Source organism: Phaseolus vulgaris, chromosome 3 (assembly GCF_000499845.2).
Source record: "Phaseolus vulgaris cultivar G19833 chromosome 3, P. vulgaris v2.0, whole genome shotgun sequence".
Classification (NCBI taxonomy): domain Eukaryota; kingdom Viridiplantae; phylum Streptophyta; class Magnoliopsida; order Fabales; family Fabaceae; genus Phaseolus; species Phaseolus vulgaris.
The window spans coordinates 48,512,947-48,533,903 of record NC_023757.2 but is presented as its reverse complement, the minus strand read 5'-3'; the positions used below and the strand labels follow the sequence as shown (position 1 = coordinate 48,533,903).

The window sequence follows — 20,957 nt, the reverse complement described above, 5'->3', positions numbered from 1 at the left end:
ACACCTTTAGATCTCATAATCCATTCTTGGTTGTGTAGGCAAACCATAAACCATATTTATATTTATATTTATATTATATATAATAAACACCAATGCATTATTTATATACCTATTATTAGGTAGATAGGAGTAATGTTGTCCATAATCTTCTTAAAGACTTAGACTATAGGAAAATTTATGATGTAATTTAAAAATGGATAGATTTTTTTTTTTAATTTTAAAAATATGTATAATTTTTTAAAATTAAAATTGTGTAAAGTTTAATGATTGAAATCGTGAGAGAGGAGAGGATAGAAAATTTTTAATTAAATATTGAAAATGTATTATTTTAATTAATATTTAAATCATGGTGGCTATAATTTTTGAGATTGAATAACTTTTCAAATGGGGGGCGTACACATGCACTGATTTTAATTCAGACACTATAGTTTCTTAAACTTAAAAGATTTGGTGTGATTTTAAATCTTGACATTCAACAAAGCGTGGTACTCGTGGAAAGGTAGAACATAAAAATGAAGAACTAGAAAAATCAAAATTTGCGTCTTTATATAATCATACTCGAACGCGTTTCACAAAAATTCCAAAAAAAATTGGTCAAAACGAAAATAAATCCTAAAATGTCTAGGAAACAAAAAAAAAAGTTATCATATTAAAGGATACGGATAATAGAGTTATAGAAGGATCATAATATTAATTAGGTAATTATAAGTTGTTTCTCTTTACTGAGGAGAATAATGATCAGTTGTTTCTTTCTATAGAGGTGAATAACCTTTATTTTGTCGGGTGTGTTATGATTTTAGTATTTAGATATTGATTCTTCTACTCCTCTTTAGTTAAATTTAGACCATTTGTTTTGATTTCAATAACAAAAAAGAAGAGATATTCATTCTCATATCGGACCGCTATCGGACCACCTATAATATATATAAGTTAGGCTTAAAGTCCACTTTGTAATATAAAGTCAAAAGAATGAAACAAGACAAAGGAAAACTTTTACCTATGAAAAGAAAATGAAAATTACAAAAGAGGAAAAACTATGAAACACCTAAACTAGGTTTTATATGGTGCAACCAGGAAGAAGGTGTATGAGGAGAAGGGATAGGGAGAGAACAACAGCCAAGGAGTTTCTTTTATTTTTATTTTTTTCTTTATAAACAATATTAACATATCAACATAATAGAAATGAAAGAAATGAGAAACTGAGAAGGGAGTGGATTTTAGGCTGGGAAAAGTTTGCTACAAACGTGCAATATAAAAGATAGAAGTTTCATTATTCTTCACCAACGTAACAGGAATACAACTTCGTATGTATATATGGAGGATGGAACAAGATCATTTTATTGATTACTCATTGGAGATAAGAAGCTATAATTAGAAGAGATGTTAATTTCAAAAGGGCAACAAATAAAGCATGCTTCGTGAATTCATGCATATTTAGCAGCTATTTGTTGCAGAGAATCGCACAGTTCTTGTGGCTTGCTAAGCATAGCCATATGATCGGCACCTGTGATCTCTACAACGTCATTGACGCCAGCATTTTGAATCATCCATAGCTGAAAATCCAATGGAATTCCAAGGTCCTCGGTGCAAACAATAAAAGCCATAGGAACTGACCCATATCCCTCTTTAGAAAAAATTGTCTGCTGAGACAAGTCTTCGATAAAGAGGGAACCTGGCCTTAACAAAGTTTTGGCCAACTCTATATCCTGCAAAATCCAATCCTTGTTTTTATTTTCATAAGAAAAACATATTATTACTTTTTCCCATGCAATGTGGAATAGAATGTTGCAACATACCTGAATGGAGGAGCCTTGGTAGAGTTTGGTGGATATGAATTTGGGACCAAAAACAACTACTGTCTTGTTTCCACTCTGCAAGAATTCATTGTCCGACCAGTTCGGAGCTGGAATACTCTCATTGTACTGTTTAACTCAAGAAAATGTCCAAGGTAAGCGTATTTTCCCCCATGTTCTTTTATTCTTCTTAGAAAATAATAAGATGTAAATGTGTAGTGTAACTATTGTGAAGATAATTTTTTATTAATATAGATTTTATCTCATGAAAACTCTAGTTTGATGAATCTAAATGCATTTCTTATTTATGAAACTATATTTCTAAAAGGAAAGACTTGTGCAATCAAAATGTAATGTTTTATGTATAACATAGTTGTATAGTTGAGAAATTTAGCCACCGACATGTTGTTAAAAGATTTCTATGAATAATAATAATAATATATGGGTCCTTATTTTGGTGGACCTCGTTAAATCTATAAGTCCTTTTTGTTGTGGAGCACTCGCAACGATTCTAGATATACTCATCAAAAGCGTAAATTTGGGACCATGGTAACACTTTATATAATATTATTTTTAATATATATCTAATTATTAAATTAATGATATATTAACAAACAACTTAATTTAAATATATAATCACACGATAATCCAACTTAATTCATCAATCATTGTAATGTATTAACAACTTTATTGAAATATATATAAATAATTTCATTTAATTCGTTCATTATTGATTTAATTATAATAGTATAGTTATTGAATGATTGTGATGATTGTTAAAAAATCAATTTTCAAATTGTAATGGTTGATTATATATTTTTTCATGATAAAAGGAAAGTTAAAATAAAATAGTAATAATAATAGAATGAACTTTATTTTACTTTTATATATATAACTTTGATTTGAATATATATTATTCAAGTAGTAAAAATATTTAAAATTGATGGGATTTTTTTGAACACGATCTATTAGAAAGTAGGAAAGAAACAAAATATTATGAAACTCCGATGCATATTTTGCATGGGGTGAAAAGATTGTGGAAATTTGTTGGAAGTATATATGGTGAGAAGAGGGTGAGAAAGAAACCTTTTGTAAAACATAGGAGGGCTTGCGCTCAATATCTGGAACTACAGCTGTTAAGAAAACAGCAACCTCAACTCTTTCTGGGAATTTCTCCATGGCAAGTGCTATGTTGAGTCCTCCAAGGCTATGACCCACTAGAATCACTTTTTCATTTGGGGGAATTGTTGCCAATAGCTGCAACAAAGGCTCAGAATACTCTGAAAAAGTACCAACGTCTTCAATTTTCTGCAGGTTGATTCCAGACGCAGCAAGGTCCAGAGCTGTCACCTTGTGCCCTCCAGATTCCAAACGTGGCTTCAGCTTGTACCAACACCAAGCTCCATGACAAGCCCCATGGACCAGAACAAAATGCTTCTTTTCTGAACCCATCATGCTTTTCTATTTTTTTTTCCTACTCCTTTCTACTATGTAACCTAATATATATATATATATATATATATATATATATATATATATTTATATGTGTGTGTATACACACTCTTGTTGACAAAATTTGAAATTGCTGGCACTAAAATGTTGATTATTTTGTCTCTGCTGTTGATCACGTGAGAAGAAAAACATTCACACGAGGATTCCAATTTGCAAAGCTCTATCATGATATGGAGAAAGACTATTTCTTATGACTTCGGCGGACGAATTTAAAACAGAAAATTTTCTTCCTTTCATATAAACTTAAATGTTTATTTCAATCATTTAAATTTGATTTTTTTTATTCTTCAAATTGATTTTTTTTTAATTTATAAATTTCAGAAGATAATTTTTGAACATTAATGGTGTTACAGTACTAGCATATGAAATAAATGTGTCGTGCAAGCAGACAATGCGGAAGACTCAATGCAAGAAAAAGACAAATCACAAATACTTTTTTTCTTCAGTTGTTAAATTCACATTTTAAGATATTTAACCATGGAGGGACCAAATTCATTATTAATGCGATTTGTCACCGGTAATCGTCCGGACACTGCTCTTAACATCCACTCTGACAAAACAAGTTAGCCCACAAACATAAATTTCTTCTAAAGATCAAAATAAGATATTATCATTTCAAGTTTATCCTAACGAGTCTTTATGTTGGACCTATTGTGTCATCCGCTATCGGGTCACTATCGGATCACCCATAATATATAGTTTCACACACGAGTTGATAGTTTCGACGTGAGGGGTGTGTTAGAATTAACTTAACAAAATTAATAAAATTAAATATGTTAGAATTAGTGTTAGTTTAATTCTAATTTTATTTAATTTTAATATTTATATTGTGTTGATAAAAATTATTTTTAATAATAATATAAGTTAGTATGTACTTAACCGATGCTAATAGAATATATTTTTTAATATTTAGTTAGCATATGTTAAGACGGTGTTAATGGAATCTATTTCTAATATTTAGATAAACTTGCATCGGTTAAGTTTTGGAATTTCTTAGTTTTATAAATTAAAATATAGATAGTAGTTAATGTTTAATCAAAGGTAAAAGAAACATTGATTTTGACATTAGTATCTCTAATTTCGATTTTCTTTTTCTTCGGATGTATATATATTATAATTACTATCAGATTGCAAAAGCAAATGTTTCAACAACTTTCAATTGTTCTTGTCGAAATTTCTAGTTTTCTTGTCAAAGATTTCTGCCTATGATTCCTATAGCTTATTTTATTGTCATCGGTGATATAAAAATGTTTTTTTGTGTTAGTTCTTTTGTGGTTTTGTCTTCTAAGTTTTCAATAATAGTACGTAGTGTAGATGGTGGTGGAGAGAAACTATCATCTTTGTTGTATGAATTTTACAAAAGAGACACTTTCTTAACATCGACTAGTCAACTCTGACTAAACGACACTATATAAAAGTCCATATTTAAAATTGACGCTAGTGAAATAACATTATATTTTTAAAAATATAATTCAAATGTAGGTGTGACATAAAATCAACACTACTTATTAATTAATGTTGAATTTTGATTGTTAGTGCTAACACTAAATATAACTTTTCTTGTAGTGATTTTCTTCATCAATTTATAACTTATAAATTCAATCATTGACCAAAAGTTTACAAATGTTATGATTAAACAAAATTCTAATCAAATTGATAATTTGCTTATTAATTGTGGGTGTTTCATTGGTAGATAAACTACTTTTTAACTCATAATTATATTCTACTATTATAAAGTTTCAATACTTTTAAAATATAATAATGATATTGTTTTGTTATAATTAACTTTTTAATATTCTTTTTCAATAAATACTCCCTTGAAATTCACCACGCCTTTTGTTATCTCCTTATACTTGAAGCAACATGTATAATGCTCTAAAAAATTCCATGTGGAATTTGCTTATTTTCATAAAACTTCGTACGAGTTAAATTGCATGCGTTTAATATTCAATGGTTAAACTCATATGTTTTAGGTCAAATTTTTTTGCTAAGATTTTTGCAAATGGATCAATTCCAGCATGAAAATGACTGAATCCACGCACTCAACGGTGAGTTAGATGTATTTGTATAATAACAAAGGAAAAAAATATTTATTTGATAAGGTCAATATTCACCAGCATAAATTGACAAGAACAGATACAACTTCATACATAAATAGCTTTTTAAATAAAATTTATGTAAATCCATATATGTATATAAAATATGACTAAATAATTAATTTGACTAAATAAAAATATGAGCAGAAAAATAAAAAATCATTGCGTGAGATGATTAAGACAATTTGAGAATAATACCTGGATTCATTGAAATTTGAACAAAATTGTATGAAGTGTTACAATGCACGTTGGAATCTCTTGTGATTTTCAAGAAAAAAGTATAGGCAATATCTGGTTTAGAATATTCAAAATGGTTTATGATAGGTATACCTTTTATAGTGTGTATTAGATTATCCTTGTAGATTGTTACATCGTATTTATGGACAAAATCCTAACATCTTTCTTTATGATCATGATTCTGCCTTAATTGAGTTATTAAAGTTAATTAATTGAGATTTCGTGATTTGTGCTATGACATTACACTAGATATCAATATCGAATAACGATCATAAACCACTAATAATCGGGTTAGACCCATAACCTTTCACAAGGATTTATAATATTCTTCATTTAAATGATTTTTTATCATATGAGACCTTCCTTCATTTTTCTAGATGAGAAGAGAGAATGGTTTTTTCTATATATTAGGTTTCCATTTTTCTTATCCCTCCACCTCTATATCTTCATATTTTTTTCAATTCTAATAATACTCTTTAATTTTTCATATTTTTTTAATTCTAATAATACTCTTCAATTAAAGTACAAATTAAAATTAATAAACATCTAATTTATATTAATTTTTTTAATAAAAATATATACAAATAAAAAGAGACTAAAAACTCAAGATGTCTCAAATAAATTTTTCTATACCAAAAATGAAGTTAGTAAAATGTCATGTTTAGATTGATTCCTTTTTATTTTAAAATATTTGTTTGATGTTGTTTATTTTTAAATACTAAATAAGAGTATTAAGTTATTTGAGCTAATTTGTGTATCATACAAATATAAGTTAACAATGGTTAAATTATTTTTCTTCGAATAATGAAAAAACTAGATCAAATTAAACAAAAAGATATTTAAAAAATAAGTTTACTTTTATTATTAGTATGAGGGAAAGTAACATCTTATTTTTTCTAAATTTTTTGTCATTCTTCTAGAAGCCACAAAACCTAGAAAAAATTCAACAAGCTGCAAAAATGGAGTACAAAACTAAAAAAAAAAAAATATTCACATCGGGGAACATAAAATACAAATGAATCTTCTCGCCAATTCTCTTACACACGCTCAAACGATGGAACTATCCTCTCCAACGCTACGACTAGACAATCATTAAATAACAACCAAATTTAGAGACTAAAAATAATTAGTCACTATATTGACTACTTTGAAAACTACAAAATTATTATTGGTATATAAAGTGATTTCTATTATTAATAAAAATGTATAAAATGGTTTCTAAATTTGTATCTAAACTAGTTACCAAGGTTTTAATTACTGATTATTTATATTCTAAATTAGTCTCTAAAATACTAATAGAGACTAATTTAGAATATAAAGTAGGTAGTATCTGAGATCTTGGTAGCTAACGGTTAGATTTCAATCTAGAAACTCATTTGTAATTTTTTTATTAATAATAGAAACCTACTTTAGATACCAATAATATTTTTTAGTTATAAAATGGTTTTTAATTTAGTCAATATAGTAATTAATTATTTTAGCATATAAAATTAATTTCTATTCAATGATTTGCTGGTAAGAAATGAAAGTGTTAGTTGGAATGGAGATATAGAATGTGAGGTTATTTACAAATGTAAGAATATGCTTATTTTTGGTTATTTTTAAAAAATAAATAAAAATAAAAATTTACTTTTCACAACTTTAATGAATATGCAACATGAATATGCAAGAGGAAGATATGAAGATGAGAGAAGAATTTGCCTATGCGCAAATAACTAATATAGATGTTAATATTATATGTAATATGCCTTAATAAATTATTAGGAATTATAAATATTTTAATCATCTCCTACTTGGCTTTTATATCAACCATGAACATCTAAACCACATAACTTTTTAAGCCCTCACGACTATATGTTATTAACTTTTGCCTAGCTAGTACATAAATTTTCACATTTTTAAAAACATTTAAATACATTAAATTTAAGTTGATCCTATTTCGAATTATTTTGCTTTTTAAATATTTTATTTAGATAACACAAATTTATTGAATTTTAATTTCATATTTAGATAAAGTATTTCATTAACCACATAATGCAACCAACTATTTTAATATTAAATGATTGTTAAATTGCTAGAGAAAAATCTATTTGACTCTAGTTATTTTGAAGAGCTTTTAAAACAACAAAGTATAAAACATAACTATAAGATTCAAACTTCTTTTTATAAGCATATGAATATGAACGTAGTTTTTATTAGCCAAAAAAAAAAAAAAAGTTTACAAACAAAGAACAAAAAATATTAAAAAAACACAAAATACATAGATATCATGCAAACTAAATATCTCGACCTTTTCTCTGCATAAAAGGGAGTCCAATACTCAACAAGGAGTAATTGATTAAAAATAGGTTAATTTTTTACCACTAGTTTACAACTTATTTTATTAATTTTATAATCAATCATTTAATAGATATTTTAATTAATATTATTACTATAACGTTATCTTTGCTTAGTTTACTAGTTATAATTATTATTGAAATAATACATTCCATGGTTAGAATTCGTTATGGTTGAAATGTGACTCAAATGTGGTGCAAGCTTTTTATGCTCAATTTGCTTAGTTTTATGCTTTTTATTTTCAGTCTAAAGTCCCTTGAAGATTATAAACTGATGCAAAAAATAACAAGTTCTCAAGTGAATCTATAAATTTTAAAATTTTAGCTAACTTGTAGATTAATATTGGGTCTAATTTTCTTTAGTACGTAGGATTATTAACCTTTATATTCCAAAGATTTTCTTAGGAATAAATTCATTTTTGGCATATGGGTTTTTGTAATTTTAATCCTATATTATTTTAATTTTTATTTATTAGCGTGCTATTTGATTAAAAAATTATGTTATACACATAATTAATTATAGTGAGGTTTCTTTTTATTTATGTATTTAACAATTTTTGGAAGGAAAGAGAGAGAGAGATTCCTTACAGCTTGATACAGGCATTGAAAAAATGCACAGTAGTCTCCACAACATGACATGGCACTTTCAGCATCCACCTAACCCAATATCAAATAGGTTTTTCTATTGCCACTCCTTCTTTGTCATTGCTTACATTTTCCACATTTGTTTGATAGCGAATGTGTACCACAGTTTTTGCTTCCATTCATTTCACTTTCAAAAGGCAAAAACAAAAAAAAAATCTATATTTTTAGAGATAAACCATCAAGAAAATCATTAAATAAAAATTAATTTTAAAGACAAAAAATAATTAGTTATTATAGTGACTAATGTTGGAGATCTGATATCGACTAGAGATTAGAGTCTTTCATTGTATATAAGTGGACGCAAACCTCACCTCATTGAGCCGGTTTTATGAAGTTGAGTTAGACTTAAAGTCTACTTTGTAATATGGTATCAGAGCCATTTTCGAGCCTATCCTAGCGAGGTGTTTGTTTTAGAAACTATAAAATTTTCTAGTCTCCAAAATTTTCTCTAATTTTGTCACTATAGCAACTAATTATTTTTTGTTTCTAAAATTAGTTTCTATTTAATTATTTTCTTATAATGGGAAATACATAAAACATTTTTATATATTTTATATAATTTTAATAGAAATTATTTTTCTATTTTTCAATTAGTATCTCCGATACACGGACTAGATAGGAGAAAAAAATAGTTAGAAAAATATTATTTCTTCTAGTTGTGAGAAAATACTACATAAAAAAGTTTAGTATAGTATAAAAAAAAATTATCTTAAAAGGTAATACAATTCTCAATAAGAAAAGTTTAGTGACGAATAAGAAATTATATATATATATATATATATATATATATGGATTACTATCTTGAATTAGAGAAACATTTATTTTAAAATAATTAATATCATTATCATAATATATATAGTTACGTAAATATATAAATTTAGAAGAAGTACAAGTGTGAAAAATTAAAATATTTAATTAGTTATAATTTCAAAAATAAATAAGAAGGTGAGATTCTTTCCTTGTACTTAGATCTAATATTAATATATATTTATGTGTGGGAGGTGCAAAAGTATAAAATTTAAAATATTTACTAATAATTTTAAATAATAATTTTTTTTTCTCAGCAATGAATAAATGAAATAGATATAGAACACTTGAGGGGTGTTTCAACCCTTATACAGAAAAAGATCAAGATCAATCTCTTACCCTATACACAGGGAATAGATCAATCACAATAAGAAGTCTACTTCATAATAGTACCAAAATCTAAGTGAAGGCAGTACAAAAAATTATGTGTGGGTGTGTCTTGTTTGTGGAGGTTGATGGAGATCGAATTATGTGGATATAATTTTTCATCAAATGTTATTTATCTTATATCTTGTCAATTTGTAAATGATCAAATGATGCTAACTACAAGGATGTATACAACTTTGTGTTTTCTATACAACTTTCTTATGTGTTTTCTTTGTTAAACATGAAATACAAATGAAATACAAAGGCATGACCTTGATATTGAAATAATAGAAAATTTTTATTGTAAATTGAAAATGAAAGGTACTTGCAATTTTACAAAGAAGGTATATAAAGTAAAAAAATGAAATTAAAAACTGTCACAATAACAAACTATATAATAACAAAAATAGAGTAAATAAAAAATACTTTGGTAAAACCCCTTTTAAGTTGGGTAGTGAATATAAAAAACTCAACTTGTTTACAAAAATTTCAATTTTAACGTGCTTAATATATTTATGAAATATATGGTTGTGAGCTAAGTAGATAGTAGATTGATTATCACATTAAATAAAAATAGGATTCAATAAAATATGAAGATTATTAAGGAGATAATGTAACCATTGGATTTCACAAGTGATGTTAGTCAAAGTTCTATACTCAACTTCAAATGAGAAACGAGAAATAGTAGTTTGCTTCTTCAATTTCTAAGAGACAAATAAAAACAAACAACAATATAAAAACCAATTATGGATTCTCTAGTATCCAAGCAATAGGCTCAATCTAAATCAGCAAAGGCAGATAATCTAAGTTGAGAAGAGGTTGAGAAAAATAATCCTTGAGAAGGTAATTCTTTTAAATAGCGAGAACCTTGACAACAACCTTGTAATGAGTATCAAGAGATTTGATATAAATTGACTTAACTATTGTATAAAATAAGCAATATATGACAAGCTGATGGTAAGATACAAAAGTCAACCAACTAACTGTCTACAACCAACAATCCTCTAGTCTATAAATAGGAGTGTCCATTACTTGTATTTCTCACTTTTAATGAGTATTTAAATGCTCTCTAATTTTGGCCATGTTCATAAGTCCTCTCTAGATTAGTCTCCTTCTTAGACTTTAACCTGTAATCCTTCCTAGTTGAGTTGGTCTCACACCTAATTTAAACACTCTCCAAAATCCACTCCAATTCCATTGAATGTTCTCCTAGCTCCAAGCTTTTGCACCATCACTCTATGTCCATCTAAAGAAGAAATTAAAATATGAAAGAAGAATGTTATCAAGAAAAGTGGCAGATAAGGTGTTATGTCATTATCGGTTGGCTTGCTTTAAACCATAAAGGGATTTGTGTAACTTACAAACCTTAGAAGAATCAAACAAAAGTAATCCAAGAAGAGACAACATATAAACATTGTCATAAAGCTTTACATAAAAGAAAGCATTCTTAACATCTATTTGTTCTAGAAACCGTCCTTTAATAGTTGTCATAACAAGCAATACCCTTACAATAATGATTTTAGTCACTCAAAATATATCAAAATAGTCCACGCCTTCTAAGTATGTGTAGCTTTTAGCCACAAGTTTAACCTTATACTTCTCAATAGTTCCATCATCAACACAATACTTAACCTTATAAATCTATTTTCAACCAATATGACTCTTAACCTTGTGGAAGATCAACAAGAGACCACATTTGATTTTTGTTGTAAAGCATGTAAACATTCATTGTCTTTTGCCAACAAACAATAAACAACTTGTAGTGTTATAAAAGACGGACCACATCCCGTTTTATTTTTTTAAGGGAAAAAAAATAGGGAAAGAGAGAGTGAATTGGAAAAATATAGTATCCAAACACTATTTAGCCCATTTTATGATTAGACAACTTTTATGATTTGATTCCTCAAAGTGTGAAAATACATTTTAGAGAAGACAATACACTTATAATAAGTGTTATAAAAGATGGACCACATCCAGTTTTATTTTTTTAAGGGAAAAAAATAGGGAAAGAGAGAGTGAATTGGAAAATTATAGCCTCCAAACACTATTTAGCCCATTTTATGATTAGACAACTTTTATGGATTTGATTCCTCAGTGTGAAAATACATTTTAGAGAATACAGTACACTTATAATAGTTTAATTAATTAAAAAATAAACAATTTAAAATTGTGAAACTAAAATACATATTTCTCAAAGTCTAAAATAAATTTTAATATAAGCTATTTTAAGTGCTCATTATTCTCTAAAATGCATCATCCTCTAAAGTAAGGAGTTAAATGTAATTTTCATAATACTATTTATTTCTATCTAAAAGAAATTGTTTTTGGACAAAAATAAATAAATCAAAACTCAATTTCTGAAATATTAATACATTTAGTTGAGTCTAGAGGTCGTTTTACATACAATTACAGAAAGAAGGATAAAGAAGTATGAGTGTTTCTCCCTTTGGGGTGATAACTCAAGCCAGAAACAGCAGAGAAAAGACAAGACTGAAGCATAGCTTACTGGACGATGCCGACAGAATCCATTATGATAGATACGTATCTTAAAAGCAAAGGAGCATAAACCATTCAATCTTATATGGTGGATTCTCTTGTGTCCCATGTAACGAAGGAAAGGTCTCATGATGCACTTTAGACAATAGATTAAGACGTAACAAATATTGATTCAAAAATAAAGAATCGAGATGCTCATAATTCCATAATTTATTAAAACCGTTTCTACATTTCATCATAATCTTAACTGCAAATTTTCCAACGACTTCACCACTATACCATGTAAACTAAAAACCTAAATTCAAGATTAGCTTCCTGTGATGCTGGAAAGAAATGAAGCGTTTCAGTTACCATGGATACATGTGTTGAGACATGATCAGAATAAAGACCAGATATAAAACGAGAGATTTAACAAGGATGTATATTTAAGTTATTTTGCATTCGTTAGCTTTCTTTAGCATCATATTTCCAGCCTAAACATATGAACAAGAATACATTTGACCCCATAGACCGCTCTACAAACTCTGGCAATCAACTTAGCATTGTTGGATGCCCTGTCTGGAGCATTCTCTTGATCATGTCCATCCCAAATGCAGAATCCGATGAACTGTTCATTTGAAAGCACAAGGTTAAATCAACAGCTTCAGCATAATTTTCAAACGTAGAAGTAACTAACTACAATTCATCACGCAAGATGCGGAGGGTAGAAATCTTCATCTAATATAGATATTCTATAAATCTAGGCTCATGGAATAATTGCTGTTTATACTAACCAATCAATCTCAAGATCTTAATAAATGCTATTTCCTTCAGCTTTTCAAAATAAAAGTACAATTATTTAATCTCACGTCACGGCAGTATATCATTGATGTATACAGGGATATATCGTTAGGAGAGTGGTTTTTAGTTTGAATTGTTTTGCTGCTGGATTTTTCGAGATGTTGCTTCTTGTGTTTGTACATGTTTGCTGCAAGAAATCTATTTTTCAGATTTTCACATCTTTGAAAATTTGGTTTTCATCAAGAAATTATGTTTTATGATAATTCTTAAAATTTGGGTTTAGGTTTATCTCATTAGCTTGTAATGTAAAAATTGTCCAAATTTTATAAGCTTTATTATTAAGTCATCTATAATCAATATTAGACTATACCATAACACTCACGAGACTGCAATTAAGACAGCCACCAAAAGATGACCATCTAATACCACCTTAGGATTTGGGTCTATAACATAAGTCAACAACACGAAAGTGGCTTATACGATGAGAACTGCTTAAGCTTTATAAACTTTATTTAAGTTTGGATGAAACTGTTATATGCTAAAGTTTTGGGATTTGATTAATATTATTATTGGGTTGTTAAGATTTAATTAGTTAGGATTTTATCATTTATTTATTTTATTAGGATTTTATCATTTATTTAATTAGTTAGGATTTTATCATTTATTTAATTAGTTAGGATTTTATTAGGATTTTATTGGGATTTTATGATATTTAGTACTCTATAAATAGAGTATTGAACTATTATTTGAGATATGAATAATATATGCAGTTTGTTTCCTTTTCTCAATTCTCTATCATTGTTCTTGTTCTTGGTATAATCGAAAGCCACCTAAAGGTTCCATTTGTCCAAAGCCTAATCGTTCTTCGAAATCTCTTACGAGAGGACCTAGACGCTTCAACACACGATCATTCATATCAATTGGTATCAGCTAGGACCTTCCAGTACTTCAATGGCAGAATCAACACGCTCCGCTCAAGCTACTAGGGAGATGGAAGATCGACTCTCCCAAAGGATGGATAATCGGTTTATGGAACTCGCGACTACGTTGAAGGAAACTTTGACTCTTTCTATGAAAGACACCATCCAGGATTTACTTACTCAATCTCAAGGTGAACGCTCCCCTCGGCCCTCACCTGAGACAATGTCGTGCGGACCTCGAACGGGGTCTTCTTATGTTTGTGGCACGCATCGACTTTCCCCGATTCAATGGCGAAAATGTTAATCAGTGGATTTATCAATGCGAAAATTATTTTCTCATTGACAAGACTCCAGAGGAATTCAAGGTACAGCTGGCACTTGTGCATCTAGAAGGAAAGGCCTTGCAATGGCATACCGCACTTCAGAACTCTGATTTAGATATGGCTGCACCTTCATGGCCAGGATTCACCAAAAGTCTAAAAGATCGGTTTGGTGCAATTGGCAATGATCCCATGGTTGCGTTGATGCGTCTACGACAAAAGACTTTCGTTGATGCCTATCATGAAGAGTTCGATTCAATCATTACAAGGTTGAAGTTAGCTAATGATCATATTCTCAGCTGCTTCCTTGGTGGCTTAAAGCAAGACATCCAAATGATGGTACGCATGTTCCAACCTACGTCTCTACAACATGCGTTTACTTTGGCTAGGACATATGAAGCAGCCCATTCAAGCAATTCGTTGGCCAACTTAGATAGGGGAGTCTTGGGTCCAGCACCAGTGCCTATGTCATCGTCTGCTCCAATCGATGCGGCCCCCACACCCAACCCAAAACGCCACTTAACGTCGGAGTTCATAGCGGAACGCAGAGCCAAAGGCCTTTGTTATTTTTGTGATGAACCCTACTCAATGGAGCACAGTAGGGTACACAAGAAATTACAACTTCACGTCATGGAGATGGAGGAAGAAGATGAAACCCTTGATCGTCCTCCCAGTGAAGCGACTGCATTATTACAAAGGACGGAGCCACAAATCTCAGTCTACGCATTAACCGGAATGGCTGGGTTCAAAACTATGAGAATAACTGGATATCATAAAACACGACCTTTACATATTCTCATTGATAGTGGCAGCACTCATAATTTCTTCGATACCCAAATGGCTCAAAAATATGGGTGCATAATTGAGACGATTGCCCCTTTGAATGTTGTGGTAGCAGATGGGTCAAAGATCACGATATCTTCCGTGGTCAAAAATTTTAGTTGGACAATTCAGCACACAACTTTTATTGCTGATATGCTACTCCTTCCTTTGGGGTGTTGTGATTTAGTGCTAGGAATTGAGTGGCTCATAACATTGGGCGATATTTTATGGAATTTCGACAAACTCACTATGGAGTTCAATGTACAAGGAAGGCGACATGTTCTACGTGGCTCTGTGGGCCCCAAGATCAAACTTACACCCAAGCAACAATTGAGTAAAGTTTTTCTTGAAGATGTGCATTTATCTATGATTCACATTGGTGCAAAGGAGGAGATGTTGTTGCATTCCTTGACTACATATGCCGCACAAAAGGAGATTCCAACTGAGATCGCGAATCCATTCCACGAATTTGCAGATGTTTTTCCAGAACCACAACAATTACCACCTTTTCGACCAGACCATGATCATCATATTCCCTTGCTTCATGGAGTTAATCCCGTCAACCAAAGGCCTGTAAAGTACCCATTGTTCCATTCTTGAGGGCAAGAATGTTGTTGAGGGGAGGGCATTGTTATATGCTAAAGTTTTGGGATTTGATTAATATTATTATTGGGTTGTTAAGATTTAATTAGTTAGGATTTTATCATTTATTTATTTTATTAGGATTTTATTAGGATTTTATCATTTATTTAATTAGTTAGGATTTTATTAGGATTTTATTAGGATTTTATTGGGATTTTATGATATTTAGTACTCTATAAATAGAGTATTGAACTATTATTTGAGATATGAATAATATATGCAGTTTGTTTCCTTTTCTCAATTCTCTATCATTGTTCTTGTTCTTGGTATAATCGGAAGCCACCTAAAGGTTCCCTTTGTCCAAAGCCTAATCGTTCTTCGAAATCTCTTACGAGAGGACCTAGACGCTTCAACACACGATCATTCATATCAGAAACTAAGCCACGACCCGAGATTGCAATTAAGGTAGTTCTGAAAGGGACCGCACCTAAGACAAGCTAAAAGAGACAACATATAGACAACTTTCCAACAATAATTCTAAAAGCTCTTTATCGTGTCACAAAGATCTCAAAGCAAATATCACAATTGTTTTGTAGAGACCCTAATTAGCATTTGACAAGTTGATTAGGGAATACTTTTGCAGTTACACAAGATTTCAGAAATTTTAGTAAAATCTGACAAAATAAATAATATATAGTGAATATCATGGAAAATATAGTTGCTAATGCCTAGTCTAGATGGAGAGACTCCCCAATAGTAGGGAATATAAACTATGTTGTGGTAAAAGGGAGAACCTTGGTGGAATAGGAAGGGATTGGAATCCTTGCAAATCCTAGAAACAAGCTCTCTCTACTTGCAGGAGTTAAGGCTATGTACATTTACCATTTGCTACGTTGAGGAGATGATGAAATTTAGAAGACATTAAGGAGAATAAAGAACCCTCACTATAAATTCACTTCAATATATTATCCATGGTATTTTAACTAAAAGTATGCCTTCAGGCACTACTGGCAAAAGAACCTGCTTCAGACCTTTTTCCTTAAACACTTGAGAATATCTTGACAAACGCAGGAAACAACAACAGTTAACACTGCACGTATGCACAGTGGACGAAAAGTACCAAACTATGTACAGTGCAAGGATGAACAATGCAACAACAGTTGGTGACTAACAGACTAACAATGGCAGACAACACAGAAAATTTGTCCAAAAACGGACACAAGCAGAGCGGGAACAAACCTACGCTATTTATCAAAGTTGAAGAATAAATTTTGGTTAAATGCTTAAGTGAAGAAGCGCTAGCAGCATCTCTATTTATAATCATTCATGCTAAACTACATTTAAGAGCAATAATTGAATAATGCAACGCCCCAGGAGTATGATAAGCCACTACTCATGAATCTACCCTTTTAGCTATCCTAAGCATTAATTCCCGATTAATACAAACAATTTCAAACACAGAACAATGATGCAAGCATTGAACTTGCCTTTTTCGAATTAGAGATGTCTTACATAACTAGTAACAACATCTTTATTTACAAATGATTCATCACAAACAATGAGAAAAAACAAGTAAAGCAAAAGGGTGGACATTCAAATCACAGTATATCATCCGAAAAGTCTATTCATGAAATTAAGTACAACTTAGTGGGTAACAAAATATCAAATAATCATAACTAAATAATGTCAACACTAATTTTCTTCAACACTGATCCCAATCTATACAAAACCATTTATGATTTGAAAATTTTCAAGTAATGCAGAAGAGATAGCTTCTTTTCAATGAATTTAATACTCTTAAATAATGCATGTTACTAAACACTACCCTGAAAATAGTTTTCATGAAAATGTAATTTCTGTTATCTGGCCTGCTCTCTATTCCACTAAACTCTACAGTCAAATTCATTGGAATTCTACAAAGCTAGACCATAGCCATTCAATTTTTTTCTTCCTCCACATAATTAGGAGCAAAATAATACCAAAAGGAGCAGTCAAGCCTTGTCTCACAATGTAGAATGAAGTGTTTTCAAATAGTTCTCATCTGCTGGGTGGGGAGGACGAAATCTTATCCTAATTCCTGTAATTTTACAATTTCATAGGAATACTAACATGACCAAAAGCCCTAATGGGTAAGTTTTTGCCTTCTTTTACTTGAAAAATGCTACTCAATTTTTCTCTCATAAGCTATTGTCCCTAACCTGATATTTTCTAGTAAATCCACTAATCTACCTCAGCATTCCCATATCCACTACACCTTTTTTGGCACTTAAATGACCAATATAAACTAAAACCTGTGCATAATCAAATCTCTTTTAATTTCATAGACAATTCGTGATCACAAGCACTTTTTGAATCCTTTGAATGGTCCCCCAGTGTTGGACCTAAGATGCCTATATTGTACAGCTTGTGGCAGGGTTATTCTGAAATTTCACCCCTAAAACAATGTTAATTTCATCTTACTACATAAGCATTTCATTACATTATATGTACTTCAATTTAATCCCACTTAATCCAAAATCCTTGGACACCAATAGCTCCAATATTTTCTACAAGTCATATTGAGAAAAGAAAACCTGAAAGATATCATGTTATCAACACAATCAACCAAGTAGAAGACTACCTTGGAATCAGAGCGGTAAGAATATTAAAGAAATGTAAGAAATGCAAAATCACAACTGACATGGTCAGCCAGAGTACACACAACTCACCTAGGTATGGTAATTTCATAGGGAAATGAAACAGCACCCTCAAGATTTGGAATTGGTGGAACGTGATCCTTTTTCTCATTAACAAATTTAATTATCTGAAATAAAACCTCACGAAGTGATGCCTCCAGTGCTGCACTTCGGGCATTTCTATCCTCCAACGCTCCCTCTACACATTAGAAACACAAATAAGAAACACAAAAGGAGGTGAACAGCACCCTACCCCAAAAAAATGTATAAGTGAAGGAGTGAAAAAACTAAATTAGTAGGAGTGAGACATTAAAAGAGATTTAGTTTGACAAACAGAACAAGCAACTGCACCTCCTGGATCTACAACTTTGGGATGATGATACTTGCTAGAATGCACCTTAATATGCTGAGTCACATTCAGATTAATATACCACTGCTCCCAATACAAACGTTCAATCTTGTTACTGAACCAAGAGGCCTGTTTGTTTTTCACCTCATAGAAAGATAAACATATCTGCACCATCCAATTCACAGCCCCGTTAAAACACTAATTACAACAAAACAAAAATCAAATACAATACCCCTACTATCACCATTTTCACCACATCATTGACCTGACTCTTTTTGTTTGGGTGTTTCTCCACCCAACAAACAAACTGCTCAATCTTCTCATCTATTTTCTTTTCGAGCTCTGCCTCTCCACATTGCACCTACACACCAAGAATGACATAAAAACAGAACACAAGACAATTACTTTATTTAGCATGCGTGTTTAGGTGAGTGTTTGCAAAATTGATTCTAATAAAAATTTGTTCAGAAGTGAAGCAATTTATGCTTAGGTGTTTTTATCCTAAAATGATATTAGTAATAAAATCCATTATAAAAATTTATAATCCAATCTAAAATCTGTCTGGACTTGCTTCAACTCAATTAATTTTAGACCCAGAACCAATTCTTCAACTTGAGACCAAACATCAACCTAAAAACTCGTTAGGTCGTATTTAGACGTAATTTGAGCCGGATAACTAAACTAAATTCAAACACGCGCTTATAAGTGAAATGTAATGGATATAAGACACAGTTAAAAAGCGATTCAAAGATATTAACACACAAGTGAAAATAGCATTAAATTGAGATTGAAAACGTACGTAAGTTACATCAAAAAGCTCCAAGTCAACGTCTTTAGGGCGCACGAGACCCAAGGCACGGTGAAAGAGGATGGTGTGCAATATGCCTGCAACACCGTCACTCTGGTTATTGCAATTGAACAAATTAATAAGAAAATCATAATCAAGAAAGTAGATTAGCAATAGGAGCAGCGGAATCACATCGCAAAACCTCGCGTATCTCGAAATGTTCGAGTTCCAGTTCCTTGAGCTGGCAAACCTCACAGTTCATGATTGGGTGAAACCCTGGGAAGGTTGCGTGGAGTGGGAAGAGGAGAAGGAAAGACGTGGAAGACAGAGTATAAGGGGATACCGTAGGCGAATGAGTGTTTGTGATTCAACTGTTCAACTTCCTAATTACTATTACTTCTTTCTGTAAGCTATCACAGTGGGAGAGAAAGCGAGGAGGGAGACGATCCTTTTACCATCTTTACCCATAACACATATTATTATACCCAAAAAAGTAAAATAAAATAATATATATTAATTGCACTTCCTTCCCTATTTCATCAAACTTTTGTTATCCTTCTATGATTAACTAATTAACTAAAATGATTTTGAGTTTTCCTAAATATATTTAGTTATTATTATCTTTCAAATTTCAAATGCTTGTTTCTTAATTAAATTTGGTTAAAAACAATATTTGGTTAACTAAATTACATTTCCATTGTGTTTCATAATATTAATATTTAAAAATGTATATAAAAGGTTATGTACTCATAACTGCTATTTTTGTATGAAGAGAATATTATCTTTCAAAAAGAATGTATTTAGCTCCAAAATAAAAGGCACAAAATATTTTTAAATATTCTCTCACAAAAATAACTGAAAATATACTCACATTTTAAAAATAACAATTTCAGATTTTACTATTTAATATATATATATATATATTATTTTATCTTTAATTATATTTAAATACTAAAAAAGTACAAATAAATTATTTAAAAGTTAAAACTAAGTTCACACACATTTTAACAGTACAATACATTATAAATTATTCACATATTTTTTAACAACATAATATAATATAATCAATTATATAATTATCATTATGAATTTTATTTTCTTAAAATATATAGTAAAAAGATGGAGTATGTATTAGTGAAACCAAATTAGGAAGATACAAAATAAGATATCTAAGTACTGATCAGTGAGGTTCTTTCGTAAACAGTAAAAGAAAAAGAGGCCCAAACAAAGGTAGATATAAAGTAAAGGAAATTTCTTTTAACACCTCTATAATTACTATCAGCATCACCTTATGCTTATGGAATGATAAAATGAAATGACTTTTTAAAATCCTTATTTTTTTGAAAAATACTATATGAAATATAGTAAAAAATTATAATCATGCATTCTAAAGAAATTATAAAAGAAATCGGAATTACTAATAAAATTTAGAAT

The 20,957-nt window shown here is 30.1% G+C and overlaps 2 protein-coding genes across 7 annotated transcripts; both read right to left on the bottom strand.

Annotated features, from left to right (window-relative positions):
- Positions 1 to 1,245: 1,245 nt before the first annotated feature.
- Positions 1,246 to 3,306, bottom strand: LOC137808339 (salicylic acid-binding protein 2-like). Its single transcript, XM_068609401.1, has 3 exons — positions 2,880 to 3,306; positions 1,797 to 1,922; positions 1,246 to 1,706 (listed from the first exon to the last, which is right to left on the bottom strand). The coding sequence occupies exons 1-3, from the start codon at positions 3,246 to 3,248 to the stop codon at positions 1,425 to 1,427; spliced, it is 777 nt and encodes a 258-aa protein (XP_068465502.1). The 5' UTR covers positions 3,249 to 3,306; the 3' UTR covers positions 1,246 to 1,424.
- A 9,153-nt stretch (positions 3,307 to 12,459) lies between these two features.
- On the bottom strand, positions 12,460 to 20,012 carry LOC137808337 (autophagy-related protein 101). 6 transcript variants are annotated; one of them, XM_068609398.1, is made up of 6 exons: positions 19,716 to 20,012; positions 19,536 to 19,621; positions 18,990 to 19,097; positions 18,739 to 18,901; positions 18,421 to 18,586; positions 12,460 to 12,895 (listed from the first exon to the last, which is right to left on the bottom strand). In XM_068609398.1, the coding sequence occupies exons 1-6, from the start codon at positions 19,783 to 19,785 to the stop codon at positions 12,820 to 12,822; spliced, it is 669 nt and encodes a 222-aa protein (XP_068465499.1). In that variant the 5' UTR covers positions 19,786 to 20,012; the 3' UTR covers positions 12,460 to 12,819. The 6 variants fall into 6 exon arrangements, with proteins under 6 accessions (XP_068465499.1, XP_068465501.1, XP_068465497.1 ...); XM_068609400.1 differs by having other exon boundaries at positions 19,002 to 19,097; positions 19,716 to 20,011; XM_068609396.1 differs by having other exon boundaries at positions 18,981 to 19,097; positions 19,716 to 19,994.
- Between the last annotated feature and the right edge of the window lie 945 nt (positions 20,013 to 20,957).